Below are 19,327 nucleotides of genomic sequence, written 5' to 3' on the forward strand. Positions count from 1 at the left end.
CAAATAAAACCTGGAGCCTTAAAGGAATAAGGGTTTGGGGTGTTGAGAAAAAAGCATGGTCATGTCTTACAGAGCTAAAAAAAATCCTCAATAATTATAGTCATCTCCAGGTTTTACTCTAGGTCAGTTCACTCCAGGTCAGTTCTCCTGAGCAACCTTTCTTTAAGGACCATATCTGGTTTAGAAGCTCCTCCTAGGCTCCCATTACCTGTTACTTCTCCCATCATATAGTAGACACTGAATGAATGATACTTAACCAGCATTTTTCTGAGATAGGAATAGTTGAACAAAAGAGAATTCGAGTTAGCCTAATCTTTTATTGACCACAGAAATTTATTATTGGAATTTAGACTGAAAAAATTAAGCCTCTACAAGTATGTCATCTGAAATAAATTTTTCTTTCTTCTGTACAGTGGATCCAAACTTCTACAGCAAAAACTTGCTTCTTTTAGGAAAGACCTATTTGAAGTTACACAACAAAAAGCTTGCTGCCTTCTGGCTAATGAAAGCCAAGGACTATCCAGCACACACAGAGGAGGATAAACAGGTAACACATCTCCAGTAAATTAAGGCAGATAGGTTTCTATTGAGGCACTATTAAACGTGAAGTAAGAACTTCTTTAAAAACTATCTAAATGCACATTGTTGAAAACAAGAGTATTCATTTCAAATGTGAGTTCATTAACATTTCCATTAATTTCTGTATGCAAATGTTTAGTTACTATTAACAGATGTTATGAGTTACTTGCTGCCTTATTCCTGTTTGACATACATGACAGATCAAATAAGATTTCTAAAACAAAAGGCAACGGATGTGTATTAACATGGAAGAGTCTTACCCAGTCACTGTTAAATTTTATTTTTACAATGTGCTATCCTGGTTATTGTGAACTCTTAGAAACAAACCAGAGCCCACTTTATGAACTTAGATTTCACAAGTTGATATCTATGCTGTGCTGTTTATTTATAACGTGTATTTTTCCATTTTAGATACAGACAGAAGCTGCTCAGTTGCTTACAGGTTTCAGTGACCAGAAATGAGAATTTGTCAGAGAAGAAAGTACATGAAGTATCTAAGAAACACTGCCTTTTCATCACATTACAAAGATAATACATAAATAATATATAAACCATAAATGTGTTCTATGGCTGTTTTCTCAGTTTCTTTAATGTAACCATTTAACAAATTTAAATATACAAAATCTTAAGTTTCTTCACAGGTAACAAGGCAAAAGAAATAATTGCCATAAGAGTGGTAAGGACATCTCCCTGGCTCAGAGGCAGAGATATTGTGCACTTAGGACACCAACAATACAAAGTGGTATAAGACTTCTAAGGGAGGATGGATCACATCAGAATGGGACATCAATAAAAGAAAGTTTTGTTTAAGAGGTGGCATTGGGGGAATGCATTGTCAAGTTGGACTGATGCAAAGTTGAGATCTTGCAGAGAAGGTGCAGTGAAAATTAGGAGGTTAGGATGTTGAGGGTTCTTGGTATAAAGTAGTTAAGTGATGGATCTTGGAACCAACCTGCATAAGGAAAAAACTCAAGTCAGGAGAGGACGGAAAATGGGAGTGGTTTCTTCTTTTAATGTGACATAGACCCTCAAGTGGAGGACTGATTTTTGTCACTAGACAAAACCCAAATTCTATTTTCTAATGTGAAAGGAACGCAGAACTCAAGGGTGAAATAGAAATGAAGATGTTTTAAATTTTTTTTTTTTTTTAACATTTATTTATTTTTGAGACAGAGAGAGACAGAGCATGAACGGGGGGAGGGCCAGAGACAGAGGGAGACACAGAATCTGAAGCAGGCTCCAGGCTCTGAGCTGTCAGCACAGAGCCTGATGCGGGGCTCGAACTCACGGACCGTGAGATCGTGACCTGAGCGAAGTCGGACGCTCAACCGACTGAGCCACCCAGGCGCCCCGAAATGAAGATGTTTTAAATAGGACAGTACTACTTGAGGCTGGGATGCCCCCACTGCAGAACTGTTTTATAAAAAGGATAATCTTGAATGTCACTTAGATAAACCAAAGTATGTGTAGAGGTGGGTTTTCCTCCAAAGGATTTGGGAATTGTATTGTTAAAGTAAACTCTATTGGTAGGGGCTGTTTCTGTGTTATCCTCGATAAAACCAGGATGTGTATGTATGTTCGAACTTGAAAACTTCATCTCCAGTTGCTAATCTTTTGCTATGTTTTACTTACATGTGTATATATTCACATATTTATATATACATATTTCTGAAGTTTTGGAATTGTAGATAACATATTTCATCCCTAGATAGTTCAGCATGCGTTTTCTTAGAATAAGGACATCCTTTAAACAAAAACCCATTATCACAATAAAAAGTTAACAGTAATTCTTTTAACATCTAATATCCAGCTATTTTCAGATTTTCTCAAATGTCCCAGAATGTCTTACACTTTTAAAAATCCAGAACAGTTCTCCCATCTTTTTTTTTTCCTCACATCATTCATTGGCTTTTTGAAGAGGACGGTCCAGTTATCTTCAATTGTCCCTTATTCAAGATTTATCTTACCACACTTTGAGAACCACTTTTCCATCTTTTTTCCAGTGATTTTAATTATATGTTAGATCTTCTTTGCCTAATTTTTTAAACTTCTCTGATTTTTTTTTTTCTTTCATTTTCTTGTCTGTTTGAGTTTGTTCCTCCCATGTTCCTTATTTCCTCCAGGTCTCGTTTTCTTCCTCTGATACATTCCTTCCGAGATGTTTGTCTTTCTCTTGTTTTTTTTTTTTTTTTTTCTGATTCCAGTCAGCAGGCATTTCATGTTTTCATGTAGTTTGTCCAGTTCTTTTTGAATTTCTAATTTGAATTTTTTTGTTTCTATAGTTTATATTTAACTCATATCAGTATAGTGTGTTAAAGAATTGTTTTCAGCATTTTCATCTGAAAATTTCTCATTTTTAATTTTCTCATTAGAGGGACTTTTAATATTTTCTGAAGCTGTGATTTGTGTGTGTGTGTGTGTGTGTGTGTAGTTACCAGCCATACCAACTAATCAAATGGGAAGTGAGGGGTTTTGAATCGTTCAAGGATAACTTCTGGTAAGTAGTTTTTGTGAAATTCAGTGAGAGAGCCTTTGGCGGGGGGAGGGGGAGTCATCTGTTATTTTTTAGCGCTATTAAATTTTTGCTTTGAAATCATAGATTCATAGGGAGTTGAGCGGGAAAAGTACAGCAGTCCCAGAGGTAACATAGAACTATAGTACAATATCAAAACCAGGAAATGGGTATAGCCCACAGACCTGATTCAGATTTTACTTCTAAATGCTCTCACGTGTGTGTGTTCTATGTAATTACGTCACATGTAGATATTTAGCTGACACTACAATCAAGCTATACAACTGTTCCACCAAGTCACAAAAAACTCTAGTGCTATCCTTTTATGGTCACACCCATCCACCTTCCCTCCCTACCACCATCCCTAATCCTGGTAACCACTAATCTCTCCTTTATAATTTTGTCTTCAAGAGTGTCATAAAATGGAATCATAGTGTATGTGACCTTTTGAGAATTGGTTTTTTTCATTTGACCTAATTCCTTTAAGATCTAAATCTAGTCAGTGGTTGATTCCTTTGCACTGTTGATTCTATTTCACTGTATTTAGTGTACCTGTTTAACCATTCACTGAAGAGTATTTAGGCTGTTTCCAATCTTTGGCTCCTATGAACATTAGGTACAAGTTATATCCATACCCAGGAGTGTGTGGTTGCTGGGTCTAATTTATAGAGCTATTATCTTCCTTCTAATAAGGGATAAGCTCACTTCTCCAAGATGTGGTATGGCTCTTAAGATTCTGATTTATGTGCACTTTGTCTCTACTTTTTGACTTTCCAGGAGTTTGATTCACCAGGTTTTACAGTGGTTCTTGGCATTTCCTCACCCACAGTGAGACCTACTACTTTTGGGAAAAAACCCTAGGACCCCATTTATTCTTCTTCCTGTGCAGTCCCCACTTAACTGTTCTTGTGTATGTTCCAGACGTGATTGCTAGTTTGAGATGCTGATTTCCTCACACGCATGTGGACAGATGTTTGCAGTATTCTTGACATATTATAGACATGGGTTGTTGGTGATTATAATTACCTCTTCTTGTGGGTATCCTAATTTCGTTCTTTTGAGGATTGAGAATAAATATGGATTTGAAAAGTGGCTACTCTATAAAAAATCTGAAAGCTCTGTTAACTTGTTAGCAAAATTTTCCCGAGTGTTTAATCACAGACTGAACTAGCTATGGACTTTGTAAAAATGACTTCTTTCAGATGCACTTTCTTACCTATAAGCATCACCACAACAAAGAAAAAGCAGACACACCAACCTTAGGGAGTTGTGACGATGAAAGAGAACATGTAAAGGATTTATCAGTAAATATTAAAAAAATTTTTTTGTTTATTCTTGAGACAGAGTGAACAGGGGAGGGGCAGAGAGAGAGGGAGACACAGAATCTGAAACAGGCTCCAGGCTCTGAGCTGTCAGCACAGAGCCCGACGCAGGGCTCAAACCCATGAACTGTGAGATCATGACCTGAGCCGAAGTCAGACGCTTAACCGACTGAGCCACCCAGGCGCCCCAATCAGTAAATATTTTTAAATGGTATTATCTGAGTTCTTGGTTGAGATTAGGAAGAGAAATTTTGGAATTTAGGAGATCCCACTTTTTGATGTGTGTTTTTGGTACTACATTATTTGGGAGGGTATTGTTTTGCTTTCATGTGACATTCACCGTAAAATTTATTTTGGACTATGTGCCAGAACACTGTTGGGAAGAAAAAATAGGGGTGGATTACTTTGTCAAGGGCCATGACACCATTTGAATGAATGCCCTGTTCTGGTCCATTGCACTGCCCTCTGAGAGCAGTGAACAGTGTGTTTTATCCTGTGACTGAGGAGAATACACTTGGTACAGAAGAGCCTTCGTGAGCTGCTCTGATATGGTCCGGGCTTTTCCCTTGAGATGTCCAAATCCCCAGTTAATATCTTAAGTTTGGCTTTTAAGATCAATGGATTAAGAAAACTGGGAGTGTTATAAGACCTTTGTTCTCTCATCTACATATTTCAATGAGAAGATTTTTTTACTTCTGCAGGTTCACCAGGGGATCTTCTTAGGTTAAACCAAACCCTCAGACTCAAAGTCTGCAAAAGGCTTCATGTGGCACCAGTTTACTCAGAAAGCTGTAAGGATAGGAACCACAGCTAGCCAGAAAGTCAATGTCAGGACTCCTTACATTTCAGAAAATGACCTTACAGCAGCATCAAGTATCTGGAGATTTCCCAGTCCAGATGCAACTTACCAGTCAGGGGTCATTTTTAACAAAAGCAAAATTGCCTAGTGGTATTTTGACACATACCACCCTATCTAGTTTTGAAGAGAAAAGGTGGGTGGTTAACTGAAGGCTGCAAGGCGCAAAAGGTTTATTAATAACTCTCTGAGCTTAAACTGCCTAGGAAGCACTAAAACCAAAATACCCTTGTAGCTGCTCTCCTTGGAAGATAGCTAATCTGATTGATGAAACTATTGTTCCTGTGATCCGTTCACTGGGCTCAGTTTGGTGGTGCCGTTAAGTTCTGCTGAAATGAAATAACTATGAATCTGTCTCTGAGCCTCATTGTTTTTGCCTGTTTTTTCATTTCAGGCATAGTGAGCCTGTCTAGTGCAGCACAGGACCAGGATGGGAAGACAGGGGAAAAGGTGAGAGATGGCTACATCTTTGGTTTCTCTCACTGCCACTGAGTATATAAATCAAGACATAATAAATCCTGCCTGTAGGCCTGGATTTCTGCAATTGGGTATGAAAGGTAGAAGGCCCTAATAAGTTCTCCCAAATACCTTTTTTCAGAAAGCTGGTTTGGTCTGTGGGTTCTGTGTAGCGTCATCTAATTTCTTACCTGAAGAAAGGATAGAGGTTCAGCACCCTGAAAGCCTGTCTTCAGTCAAATCTGCTAATTGTATTCTCACATACCTCCACTGAATGATGTTCGAGAACTTCTGTCACGGCAAAATTCATTCAGCAGTGGTGCTTTCTATGGTGTAACTTAGCCCTTTTGAAGATTGGTCACCCTCTGTCACATAATGCCATATACATTAGCATTTGTTTTTAATTCTTTATGCTTCAAAATAGCCAGTGTCAGACTAGGATTTGGGAAAGGAGTCTATTCAACATAGTGGATCACTGCCTTTATTTCATCTTTACTATGAACTCTGAAGTGCAGAACACAATCTAATATGTAGAAAAATAAAATTTTGGCAAAACAAAAACTGTTTAGGGAAATTAAATTGTATAGTATTTTCCGTATGTACTTAGCAGTTAAATATGTTACACATAACATTGTAAGATGTCCGTTCTGTCGTTATAAAAAACTGAATGAAATTTACACTGCATATTGAAATGATACAAATGGAAATTAAAATTTCTGTATTAGTAAGGAAGCCCAGTTTGCTAAAATAGCATTAATATCATTCACATCAGATTTTAATTTGTTATACATCTTTGTAGTTCAGCAAATGCCCTTGATAATGAAAAATTAAAAAGTTATTAGGACAAAAATAATGATCTGTGTAAAAAGGGGGGTGGGGAACCAAAAGATTTTTTAATATGCTTATATAATTCAGATAAAATTTTCATGAATTTAAGAGGAATGAAGATATTCGAACACTAATAGAAAATAGACTCATTTGAGTGTTCAAATGCTTACACAACTCTTCAGTCCATCCAGTTTTATAAAACCAAAACTTTGAACACAAAAGCAAAATTGTTCACATTACCTTATTATATGTTCCTAAGTATCAAACCGCATCAATTTATTATGAGTTAAATTTAAAGAACATCACAGATTTAAAAACAAAAGTACATAAGTACCTGATTCTTTTTAACTCCACAAATACCTAGCATCCCAAAGTAACATGTAAACAAACCTCTTTGCTGCCTAATGAATTCTTTCCAATCTCTAGAATAAACTAAATGGCTTTGGATCTAGTATGTGCCTTACATTTAAGTTAGGGTTTCATTCATTACTATGTATTAGTGATATAGCAAAGAGGGAAATTTTTCAACTATTGTACTTATTTAAAACAAATTGACAGGTTCAATTGCCTGTCTTCAGAAAAGCCAGCAGCATTTTTTTTTTTAACATACTCAAAGTAAGATTTGGCCTAAGCCCTTAATACCTTCCTGAACAGCCATGCAACTAAACACCCTCAGGAGGTGTTAAGTAAGGGAGAAGATCATGAAGCAATTTGTACTTTTTTCTCTGGATAATAGAAACAAGGTAAAGCAAATCCAGATTATTTTTGAATGAACGGCTGTCATGTTTAATATACCCAGAGCTCTATAAAACTAGAGCCATTATCATATATGCTTATATAGATATATACTTTTTTTTTAATAAAGTCTCTTGCTTGCTTCAAAATTTAAGGATGATCTTTTTCCTAGTCAGTCACTTCAAGGGAACAATAAATAAAGTAGAAAAGGATGAACTGTTTTGCATATTTCTGTGGAAGAACGGAAAACATTTATACTTTGAGAGGTTCAGAAAATTCACTGTACAGAATGAACAGCTTATATACACTATCTGTGCAATTTTTCTTGGCTGGGGTATTTAAATGCAAGAGCTCCTCCAAGACAAGAAGCCACATTCATTCTTGTCCAAATCCCTCTGTCTCTTCTATTGCAAAAAGAAGTTTTTCCTTTAGTTGTTCATAACTCTTATATGGTGGTAGATCCAAGCGATTAAAACTGAACAAAAACAAAAACAGATGTGTTTTTAATAAAACAAACTCTGAAAAGATTTCTAATACAATATTGTTTAAAGCACATTTGACAAACTAAATGGATAGAGGAGATCTAAAAATTTTGCCAGAGGTATTCTAACAATTTACTATTATATTAACACAGATTTTTTACTCATAAAAATATTTTAACATTTCCCAGAAAAAACTGACATTGCAAGTTGTCATAAGTCCCTCTAACTTCTCTTCGGTTTTTAAGTCCATTTATTTCATTCACTTACCAGTTATTAAGAATCTACTATATTTCAGATATTTGTCCAGGAGCTGGTGATAGAATGATAAAAAACTAAGTTCCTATCCTTGTGGAACTTATATTTCGGGGCGGGGGAGGGAAGCCAGTAAACAAATACATACTTCAGTGCTTCCATTCCTGCCATACTTAAAAGAATTCGCTGCTCTGTTTAGCTGAATTAAGATTGGGGTGGAGGGAGGGTCTAGGGTTTTAGTTTCCCCTCTATCTAGTGAAACAGCTCTAATGTAGGTAAAACCATTCTGTATTTTCATTTTCTCACATGGAAGATTTCTATAGATTATCTAGGTTCCCTCCTATACTCTCCCTCTGCCCTTGTCTCCACTCCTGCTTAAGAGTCAGGAAACTTAATAATCAAGAGCCTTTTGAGTTTCTGAAACAAGGCAGCCAATTAAAATGGCCTGAGAACACCATTTTATTCTCTTTGTATGAAAAGTTAAATCTATTAACGGTAGCAATTAAGCAGACCATGTACCTTCTCTCCCCCATGCCCCCGTCACACTGATAGCTGAAGTCAATAAAAAATTTTTCAATACAGTCCTATATTAAGACAACCAGTCACTTTCTAATTCTTACATCTTTCAAATATAGCCTTTGCCAAATTCTTTCTCTTTACTGAATCTCTGTATCTCTTCCATCCAGATCGTTTGTGTTGGCAACTGCACTCTTGTGTGTCTCTACTTCCCCAACATCTCTTATATGGACCATCAAAATTTCCTGTCTACTGATCTTGCATCCATTTTTTTCCTGACTTCTCCACAACCCATCTAGCCTTATTACATCACTGCCAGAGGTCCTTTCATAAAAAAGACTTGCCAGTTTAAAAAACCTTTGTTGTGCTATTCTAAAATTGGAACTATACAGAGGTTAGCATGGCCCCTGCACAAGAATGACAACACAAATTCATGGAGTCTTCCATTACAAAAACAAAAAAAAAAACCTCTTAATTTTCTAATTACTATGGATTGAAGGTATGGGGGAAGGAAGCTGTTTGGTATAGCCCCCCATCAATTAATTTAATGTTTTCCCAAAATATCACATGCTTTTCTGTTTCACAACATGCTCTTATGGCTCTCTCACGATTGGGAATACCTTTTTCCCCGATATGAAAGTATTAATTCACTAAGAAGCAGTCCAAATGCTAAAACTTCCTCCAAGAATTCTCCTTGAGCATCTTATACAGACTTAACAATTCTCCTCTCCATAAGCTCTTTTTATTTTGCTTTTAGCATTTTCTTTGCTCTGTATTATGACTGACTAGTTTCTTCCATTATGTTCTAACACCCATGAGGGGCAGTCATCCCTACTCTTTTAACACTTATCCATTTCATTTAGTAAATGTTGAGTTAACTACATAAGAAAGTACATTACTTGAAAACATCCGAAACAGGGTTCTATTTTAAGACACCAGCCAAAGGACAGAGACACACCAAAATCTCTTCATCTTAGAGAGTACTTACTATATAGATATCAGAATACTGTTTTAGTTTAGCTTTTGTTTTAGTTCCAGCTGAGTCAAATTTGATACTTCTACTTAACCTATAAAAATGGAAGACCCTACCAATACTTTTGCAATGGACTGTTGGTTTTCTATACCAGTGTATACAGCCTCTGCTCTGAAAGTGGCCACCTCAATAAGCAAAGCATTGGAGAGGACAGCAGAACTCATTCCGAGAATTATCAAGACTTCCGCCATAGATCATAGCAGTGTTTACCTTTGTCACTACTAAACTCTGGTGTCTCGGGATCTATGTTCATACAAATTCTCATCCCAATACTGTTAACTGTATTCCACTGATCTGAATTAAATCCTCACCTTTTCCCTTTCTTCCAGCTCAGATCTCCATTCCTCTGAACTGTTTTATGATTTGCAGTTTTCTAAGGTCTTAATAACTTGCCTTAACTAAAAACCCAGCTAGTCTGAAACATAACCATTTCCCTGCAGCCAAGCAGTAAAACTTCCCTCCTGTGAGGCACATACAATCTAGCTATGCAACCTTTTCCTGAACTTTTGGCTACCCTCTGTGGACCTCTTGGTCATATTCCTTTCATTCACTGAAAGTTCTGGCACCTGGGTTCATGGTTGTCCTCTCATTCACTTGATGATACGCAACACCCATGCATGACCTCCCAAGTTCTCATCTTCAGTGACCTGTTCCTCTCATTTACTGACTTTAGGATAACATACCTTGAACCTTGTCATCACCAGCAGGAAATTTCTAATTAAAAAAATTCCACTTTTTTTTTTTTTTTTTTTTTTGAGTGCACAAGCACAAGGTGTGGGGGCAGAGGGAGAGGGAGAGAATCTCAAGCTGACTCCATGCCCAGCACAGTCTGACACAGGGCTTGATCCCATGACTGAGATCATGACCTGTGCCAAAATCGAGTCAGATGTTCAACCAACCGAGCCACCCTCAAAAACTCAATTCTGTCTTTCCAGCTTCCTTCAATTAAAATGCTAACCCATTAATCCATTACTTTGTCACCATCCTAGCTGTCCACAGACTCTTCCCGTCCTTATTTTGTACTTAAGCTACAGACCATCCTTATATCCACTACCTTGCAAGTACTTTCAAATCCCCGTCTCTTCCCCCTTTTGAACTTAACTAATCAAAACTCAAACTGAATGAATTCAGCCTTCTAGTTTTCACTCCTTGGACCTAACAGCTGAAAATTCCTGGAGGGGAGAATCCTACAACTAGACAGATTGGTGTCACTTTAGATCCAAGTAGGCAATCCAATATCACACATCATTCTCAGCCTTATTTCTCTAGTAGATACTTGTCTGCTCTGACAACTCTCATTCTCCTCAGAGTTTTTTTACTTTCTTCATTCTTAGTGACCTCACTTCATACTTTGAATAAACAGAAACCAACAGTGATAATTACAGCTTACATCCAACATTTCTTCCTCTCCTATTACAACAAAGGAAGTATTCCTGTTTTATCAAAGGCTAATTCCTTAACCTTTACTCAGCATCTCAATTCTTTTCATCTTTCTTTGGTTCTGAACTCTCTCCTCTACCTCAACAATCTCTCCTTTACTGGATTCAACAATTTAATCTAGGCTGGTGTCCTCAAATTTTTTTGGTTATGATCCTTTTCACACTTTAAAATATTGCAAATTCCCACGAGCTCTGTTTATGTGAATTATGTTTATTGATAAAAATGACTATTTTCAAAAAAAAATGGTAAAAAAAGTGACCCTGTTATATATTTTTGCAAATCTTGATGTCTAGCCTAATAGAAGACAACTGATTTCTGATATTTATATGTGCATTTATTTTGTTGCATTATATTAAGTACAGTATATGAAAATTTGCCCCCACACAGATATGTGGTTAGAAAACAGAGATGTACTCTAGTTTTTTCAGGCCATTGTGGCTATTATTCTTGACTATTGTACTAAATAAATTTGGCAATATTATACATAATATGGGTTCTGAAATCATACCAAAGAACTTTTTCTACTCTGTTATGTAAAACCCATTGGTTTATCTTGTACTCTGAATGGCTCTTTTTACCCATGCATGATTTTATAACATCATGCATTGGTCATTTGGAAACAGTGATTCACCAAGTTATAAAGTATTTCTAAATGTTGACACATTAAATTACATGATAGAAAAAAAATCTCATTTTTAATAATACCACCAATCTCATCAGAAAGTCTTGGGAAGGCTTTCAAGCTCATGATGGTATAAACAAGTTCTCCCAAATTCTAATTTTTGCCTGAAACCTCAACTTTTATCATTGCCAACAAATGCTGTCAGTTGTTTCCCTTGAAGTGATAAGCTTCCTTCGTTACTTTTCAAGAAAATGTCTGCCGAATACACGTCTGAATAAACAGTTTGTCAGTCACTCTCTCAAATAAAAACGGTGTTCCATCAAAAAGAGCAAGCTGGTTCAGCTTTCAACTCAACTGCCAAAGAGCCTCCCCTCAAGACAACCACAATTCTCTGGTGTGAATAAGAAGTGCTTTATGCAGGCTTCTCATTTTGTCATACAGAATATTAAAGAGATACATACTCAAGCATCAAGATTTAGTATATGTGTGTGTGTGTGTGTGTGTGTGTGTGTATACCTATATATTTATACACACACACATGTATATTTTACTGCTTCATAAAGAACAATCTTGAAAGAGATTTTTTTTTTTTTTGCTTTTTGCTTTCTGCTTTAAACTGCAGGTATGTGATGTTGAACAATGGAGACAGCATTTTGGTGCCACGGCGCTGATTTGTGCTGAGGCACTAGTTTTATCTACCATTGCTTCTGCACCATAAATGCAAGTGTCAAAACAATAAAAAGGCAAATAACTGCTCAGTAGGAAAATAGTTCTCGCCTCCTAAAAGAACCATGTACCTCCTAAATTATCCTCCTCTTTTCCCTGGATGACTAAAACAGTTCTGTTAACTAATCTCCCTGCGTTTGGTCTTGAATCCAGTTCCTCCTCTGTTGCCAGAGTGATTTTTCCTGAATCTCATTAGCTGCTATTTAAAACTTTTCAAAGGTTTCTCACTACCCTTAGATTGAAATCCAAGTGACTTGTAACAGCCTACAAGGTTCTACATAATTTAGCCCTGCCTAAATTTCCAAATTCTTTTTATCCCTGTCTCCCCTCATTCACTAAGTTCCAATGACACCAGTTATCATTCATTTCCTTGAAAAATTATTTCTTACTACAAGGTCTTTGGAAATGTCCCTGTACAAAGAATGTGCTTTTTCCGTTTCTTCCCGCAGCATGCTATTTATCCAACTCAAACATTATGCTGAGAATCTCCCTGACCACACAACCTAGAAAAGGTTCCCTCTGGTTCTTATCTACAGCACCCTCTTTATTTCCTTTGAAGGACTTTCCTAGAATTCAAATAGCTTACTTGTTTGTCATTTGTGCTCCCTCCCCCAGGGGAGTGCAAACTTCATAAAAGGCAGGAAGCACTTCAATCGTATATTATACATAGTGGTTACTCTAAATAACTGGTGAATCACTAGATATATTTCTCAGTATATTAACCAAACAGAAATCATTTCAAAGGGTTTAGTTACAGAATGCCGTATTAATCAGTATGTTCTAAAAATTGAAATTCTGGCTACGTTAATGAATAAGCACTAATACTGGGTCTTATGTATTTTAAAAAAAAACAAAACATTCTCTGACTTTCACCTTTCAATTTAGGATTCTTGAACTTACCACGTGTGGCTTCTTGGTAACCAGGTGTCTTTGCCAACTTTTTCAATACAAAATTTTTGAGGCCCATTACTTCCTAAATCAAGAAAACAAGACAAAATTTATCTGGTCCTTTAAACTTTTTGGTTTTGACAACTAGTTAAATGACTGAACATGTCACATTATCATGAATGACACAGAATACAATGTAAATCGCTTCTGCCTAGAGAAGCTTCTTATTGCTGCAGAAATTCAGCAACAGGAATTAAATTAGTGGAAAGAGACGTAGCTCTAAAGAATTTTGCTCCTTCACAATCACCCTAAAGAGCAAAGCAATGGCCAACCAGACTATGTAAGCAGACTTTCATTGGCTTACAAATGTACTTGATAGTAACCATTAAGTAGTCTTCTGGCAAATACCCTACAGAAAGCACAGAAGAATAATCCTTAGATTCAAGTCTACTGTATGTCTAAAGGCCATTATCATCATAAAGTTAGCTACAGAGAAACTGCAGAAAAACTGCATTTACCCATAAGCTCGGCAAATCCTCCTAGAGGCAAACGGCAGGTTCCAGTGACAAACTGTAATAGTCGCATCCTTACTTCATTGTCTGTCTCTTTCACAAACTGTGTAACAAAATCAAATTTACTTTAATATAAAATACTAAATTATCTTCAGTAATTAAAATAGTAGACACTTAAATTGTTCTTAAATTTCTTCAAGAATTATTAAGGTTAGGCACATGTTAAATATACCAGCGATCTTACTTCAGTTAATCCTCACAATTACAACACTGATTGTCCATCAATATTATTACATCCATCATACAGACAGGAAACGGGAGGCTTATAAATGTCAAACCACTAAAAGGTAACCAGGACAGATGTTGTTTGTTTGGCTACAATATCACAGCTAGCACCTAGTTAGGGCTCCTGCCTACCTCTGTGCTATATGCTTTTTGTGTGTTTAGCCCTTATAACAGTCGCCATTCTCAATAGTTTGATCTGTTTTCTCCTACTAGATACTATTTACACAACTCTTTGGATTCTTCATACTTGAAAACTACAAGGATGCATTTTGTTAAAAATATTTAGTTCATTTACTATCTTTTCAAAGACAGACATAAATGTGTAATGTGGTGCAATACTGATTTGAATTGATCTGATTGTCTTGTAATAGAAGGCAAGTCAACTTTTGGAGCAGTCTAAGAGTAGAAATGTATCCTAAAAATAAAATTTATAAAAAGTAAACAAGAATATACATTACCTAAGGATGAGACAAAAAGTGCTAATAATGACCAAAAACACTTCTGCATAAAACTGTGTTGAGGTACACATTTCATCAAGACACAAACAGCTCATTACCACGTCTGGCATAAACCAACCCTTTCCCTAAAACAAACTCAATTCGCAAAACACAACTACTCATTTGGATTTATAGGACCTCAAGCTGAAGCTTCTCAGGTATACAGATACAAATGTCCAAAGGAAAAGTCAGGGAACTTCATGTTCTTAGTAGTCCCTGACTAGTAAGGAAGCTAGTAAAGACCCTAAAAAGGAAGACTGCAGACACCTGCATACATTCTGTATGTGATGCAATTCAGATATTTTAGGCTTGAAAATGGGTTTATTCCCTTTTGATTTTTTATTCATTTATTTATTTCTTCTAAGCTCTGTGCCCAGTGTGGAGCTTGAACTCCTGACCCTGAGGATCAAGAATCACATGCTCTATGACTGAGCGAGCCAGGTGGCCCTTGTTTAGTTTTTATAAATGGTAATAGATATACACAGCACCCAGTACAGAACTGAAAGGTAGTAAAAGGTACAGCATCAAGAACAGCTTTCACACCTTGCTGCCAGTTTTCTCTACCTTTTTTCAAAGACGCTATATTCATATACAGTTGACCACTGAACAATGCAGCAGTTAGAGGTGCGGATACCCCATGTAGTTGAAATTTTGGGAAAATCCACATTCAAATTTTGATTCCTCAAAACTTAATAGATTATTGTTGACCAGAAGCCTTACTGATAACCAATTAACACATATATTTGTATATATATCATATACTTAATTTTTGTAATAAAAGAAGCTACAGAAACATTTACAGTACTGTGCTATAAAAAATTTGCACAGAAGCAGACTAGCACAACTCAAACCCTTTATTGTTCAAGGGTCAGCTGTACCAACATACACTTTGAATATACAGAATGTAAATTTTCCTTTTAACCAAATAGCACATTATATACACAGGTTCCTTTCCCCTTCAAAACTACTGAAACATATTTTCCAATATTTTTATTAATTTGCATTAAAAGAAGTGAAAGAATGCTAGGGTGCCTGGATGGCTCAGTCAGTTGGGCATCCGACTTCGGCTCAGGTCATGATCTCAGTCTGTGGGTTCAAGCCCCACATCGGATCTGTGCTGACAGCTTAGAGCCTGGAGCCTGCTACGGATTCTGTGTCTCCCTCTTTCCCTAACCATCCCCTGCTTGCTCTCTCTCTCTCTCTCTCTCAAAAATAAGCAAATTAAAAAAAAAAAAGTAAAAGAATGATTACAAGGTACAGAATTACAGAGCAGATATATCATAATTTATTTACTTAGTACCCTCCCAACAGACATTTAGGTGTTTCAGGTCTCTGTTAGTATACCAATAATGGTGCAATAAATAGTATGTGCCATTTTGCATATGCTGAAGTACATAAGATAAATTTCTACAAGTGTCTACACTTCCTTAAAGTATTAATTAATAAATAAATGACACATATCCTTACCAAAAGATTCCACTTCTAGTAAATCTAAGTCCCAGGCTTAGTTTTCATTTGAAAGTGAAAGTTAAGCATAGGTATACGAGAAGTTCCGTCGCTAAACTGCTCAAATGAGTCTCAATTAGTAGATTTATGTGAAGAAAATCCCTGGCCTAAAGATTTTAAATTCTCAAACACACAAAATGCAAAATCTAATAAAATAAACTGTGCTTCAATATTAGTATTGCAGCACTTGGATGAGACCACCCTACTGTAGTTTAAGCTAAAACACCAACAAAACAAAGAAAGGGACCCAAGGGAGGGAAAGAGAAAAGGAAGTCATTCTTGGACATTATCCTCCAGACCATTCTCATTCCCTAGCATATTATCACCTTCACAGGAATTATGTATCTGCACTGACTTTCTCATTAAAAAAAAAAAACCCATACTTCCTCATTTACTTCCAGAACTAAGTAGAATTTTTAGAATGCTATGATACTACTGGGGGAAAAAATGCTACACCTACAAGTATTACCATTAAACTATTACTTAAAGAAGATCCTGTCATTCATTCTCCCATTTAGGAAGACAAAAAAAACAACAAACTCTTCACTTCTGATTTGGAATTCAAATGGCAGGTTCAATTTTAAAAATGAACTTTTTTTAAACTACTGTTTCATGGTAAAACATTTTCTTTGAACACTTTGTTTCAAAAAGATAAAAGCAAATACCTGCCAAAACCAAATGATCTGCTTGCTGTTTCTTGTATAATGACGATACACAGTATTTCTCTGCCAATCTGCCAAGTCAACCTCCTGCATGCCACACAACATAACCTGGGAAATGAACACAGTAGCAGGTCACAGTACAGATTTAGTGAAGCGAATAACTATAGGACTGAAATTTGCTAACAAACACTTGTGCACATGGCCTAATTATGTGAACAGCTGCATGCATGACAACTAATGATCACAGCAAATCCAAGAAAATTTGTAGCAATTTAGAACAAGGATTCTTTGGTACTTTATCTTTTCCATGTTTATTGAACTCACCCTGAAAACAACTTAGAGTTTTTATTCTTCAAGAAAAACATTAGCTATGCTAGAAGAATCTCTTACTAAAAATGTATCCCAAATTAGGTGTCCAAACTGTTAAGTTTCAAATGTAAATTTCTGGTTCTTTTTTTTTCTTCATCTATGCTATCTTCCATTTAAAGTTAAAAATATACTAATTCCTGTTATTAATTTTCCCAGGCTTTGGGAATAAAATATTCTATGTGAAATTTTCAAATAAGCCCACTGAATTACATAGGGGATGAAAGCTATTTTTGGCATAATGAGGTAGTCCAATACTTCATTTCTCCTAAGTTAACTTTGAGCTATAATGTACAGGCAATAAAATGCATGTATTTTAAGTATAGTTAGATGAGTTTTGACAGATATATACACCTATGTAACTGCCACCACAATCAAGATGTAGAATATTCCCATTATGACTCTTTTTGCAGAGAAAAACACCATCTTTGTCTTTGGCTCTACGTAATCAATGATTTCATCACAGGTTAAGTTTCTGAGAATATCACACATGCACATGCGCGCGCGCACACACACACACACACACACACACACACACACACACTACACAATTAACACTCTTCTGCTGTCTCCACCCCCTGCCTCCACCTGTCAACACCATGTCTATGGGATTCGCGTTCATTATACAATTTACTTATTCTTTCATTTCTTAATGGTCATTTAGGTTACTTCAAATTTTTGGCTTTGATGAATAAAGTTGTGATGAACATTTATGTAAAAATCTTTGTATAAATATATATTTTATTGCACTTGAATAAATACCTAACAGTGGAACTGCCAGGGCATAAGCAGCTGATATATATGTTTAACATTGTAAGAAACTACCAACACGATCCCAAAGTGTTTTCATTTACAGTTTCAATTTGCAGTTTTAATTTCATTTAGTTTTAATTTGCATTTTCCCAATAATGAGTTATAGTTCATGTGTTTACTTGCCATCATAGCTTCTTTTGTGAAGTGGGTCTTTGCCCATTCTAGAAAATTGTTTTTTACGGAGTTTTAAGAGTTAAAATACGTGTGTGTGTGTGTGTGTACACACATACACATACATACACACACTCCCAGTGTGTAGACTGCCTTTTCATTTGCTTAACAGTATCTTTTGAAGAGCAGAAGTTTTACTTTTGATGAAGTCTTTATCCTTTTTGTGTATGTGTGGTTTATTGTTTTGTATTCTTAAGAAACTTCTGCCCATACTAAGATTACTCTGTTTTCTTTATAGCTTTCATATTTACATTTATGATTTCATCTTTTTTCATAGACTAAAGTAGGAGTCAATGTTAATTTTCTTCTATATGGACATCTAGTTGATCCAGCATCATTTTAAAAGACTTTTTCTTTCCTCACTGAAAAATAGTAGACTTCTGTTAAAAATCAATTCACAATATATGTGTGGATCTATTTCTGAACTCTCTAGTGTTCCACTGATCTATTTGTGTATCCTTTCAAAAGCATCACACTGCTATAATGACTATGGCTTAATAATAATTTTTGAAATCAGGCAGTGAACATCCTCCAAGTCTGTTCTTTTTCAAAACTGTTTTAGCTTATCTAGAGCCTTTGCATTTCTTTGTATTTTTAAAATCAGCTTGTTAATTTCTACAAAAAATTATTCCAGATATTGATTGGGATTGTGTTGAATATACAGATCAATTTGGAGAGAACTGACATTTATAATAGAGTCTTCCAACATATAATATGATGTATCTTCCCATCTATTTAAGTCATCTTTTTCTTTAAAAAAAAAAAAAATGTTTATTGGGGCACCTGGGTGGCTCAGTCAGTTAAGCATCTGACTTTGGCTCAGGTCGTGATCTTGCAGTTTGAGTTTGAACCCCACATCAGGCTCTGGACTGACAGCTCAGAGCCTGGAGCCTGCTATGGATTCTGTGTCTCCCTCTCTCTATGCCCCTCTTCCCAGTCGCACACTGTCTCTCTCTCTCTCAAAAATAAACATTAAAAATTTTTTAAAGGTTGGGGCGCCTGGGTGGCTCAGTCGGTTAAGGATCAGATTCTTGGTTTCAGCTCAGGTCATGATATCACAGCTCTGGGGGTTCAAGCCCCACATCGGGCTCAGTGCTGGCAGCACAGAGCCTGCTTGGGATTCTCCCTCTCCCTCTCTAGCTGCCCTTCCCCCACTCATGCTGTCTTTCTCAAAACAAACTTAAAAAATTTTTTTTAAATAAAAATAATTTTTTAAAGGTTTATTTATGTTGAAAGAGAGGGAGGGAGAGAGAATCCCAAACAGACTC

The 19,327-nt window shown here is 36.2% G+C and overlaps 2 protein-coding genes and 1 non-coding gene across 13 annotated transcripts in view; 2 read left to right on the plus strand and 1 right to left on the minus strand.

Annotated features, from left to right (window-relative positions):
- RMDN1 (regulator of microtubule dynamics 1) overlaps positions 1–6,727 on the plus strand; it is a 61,199-nt gene extending 54,472 nt beyond the window's left edge. For 4 of the 5 annotated variants that reach the window (XM_086695792.1, XM_086695790.1, XM_086695793.1 and 1 more), the window contains 2 exons: positions 414–547; positions 991–1,137. In XM_086695792.1, coding sequence (XP_086551918.1) covers positions 414–547; positions 991–1,041 — 185 coding nt within the window. In that variant the 3' untranslated portion in view covers positions 1,042–1,137. Of the gene's footprint in view, positions 1–413; positions 548–990; positions 1,138–5,663 lie in introns of those variants that run through there. The other variant, XM_086695791.1, reaches the window with a different exon arrangement.
- The window catches only part of WWP1 (WW domain containing E3 ubiquitin protein ligase 1), a 140,829-nt gene continuing 122,447 nt past the window's right edge, over positions 946–19,327 (minus strand). For 6 of the 7 annotated variants that reach the window (XM_086695787.1, XM_086695785.1, XM_086695784.1 and 3 more), the window contains 4 exons: positions 16,713–16,817; positions 13,766–13,862; positions 13,260–13,332; positions 6,191–7,763 (listed from right to left, as the gene is read on the minus strand). In XM_086695787.1, the coding sequence (XP_086551913.1) occupies positions 7,664–7,763; positions 13,260–13,332; positions 13,766–13,862; positions 16,713–16,817 (375 nt within the window). In that variant the 3' untranslated portion in view covers positions 6,191–7,663. Of the gene's footprint in view, positions 1,532–6,190; positions 7,764–13,259; positions 13,333–13,765; positions 13,863–16,712; positions 16,818–19,327 lie in introns of those variants that run through there. The other variant, XM_086695789.1, reaches the window with a different exon arrangement.
- LOC112859839 (U6 spliceosomal RNA) lies at positions 8,888–8,991 on the plus strand. The gene has a single exon (XR_003223569.1). It is a non-coding gene; the product is annotated as a U6 spliceosomal RNA (small nuclear RNA).

Source organism: Puma concolor, chromosome F2, assembly GCF_028749965.1.
Source record: "Puma concolor isolate L17-30 chromosome F2, mPumCon1.1.hap2, whole genome shotgun sequence".
NCBI classification, from domain to species: domain Eukaryota; kingdom Metazoa; phylum Chordata; class Mammalia; order Carnivora; family Felidae; genus Puma; species Puma concolor.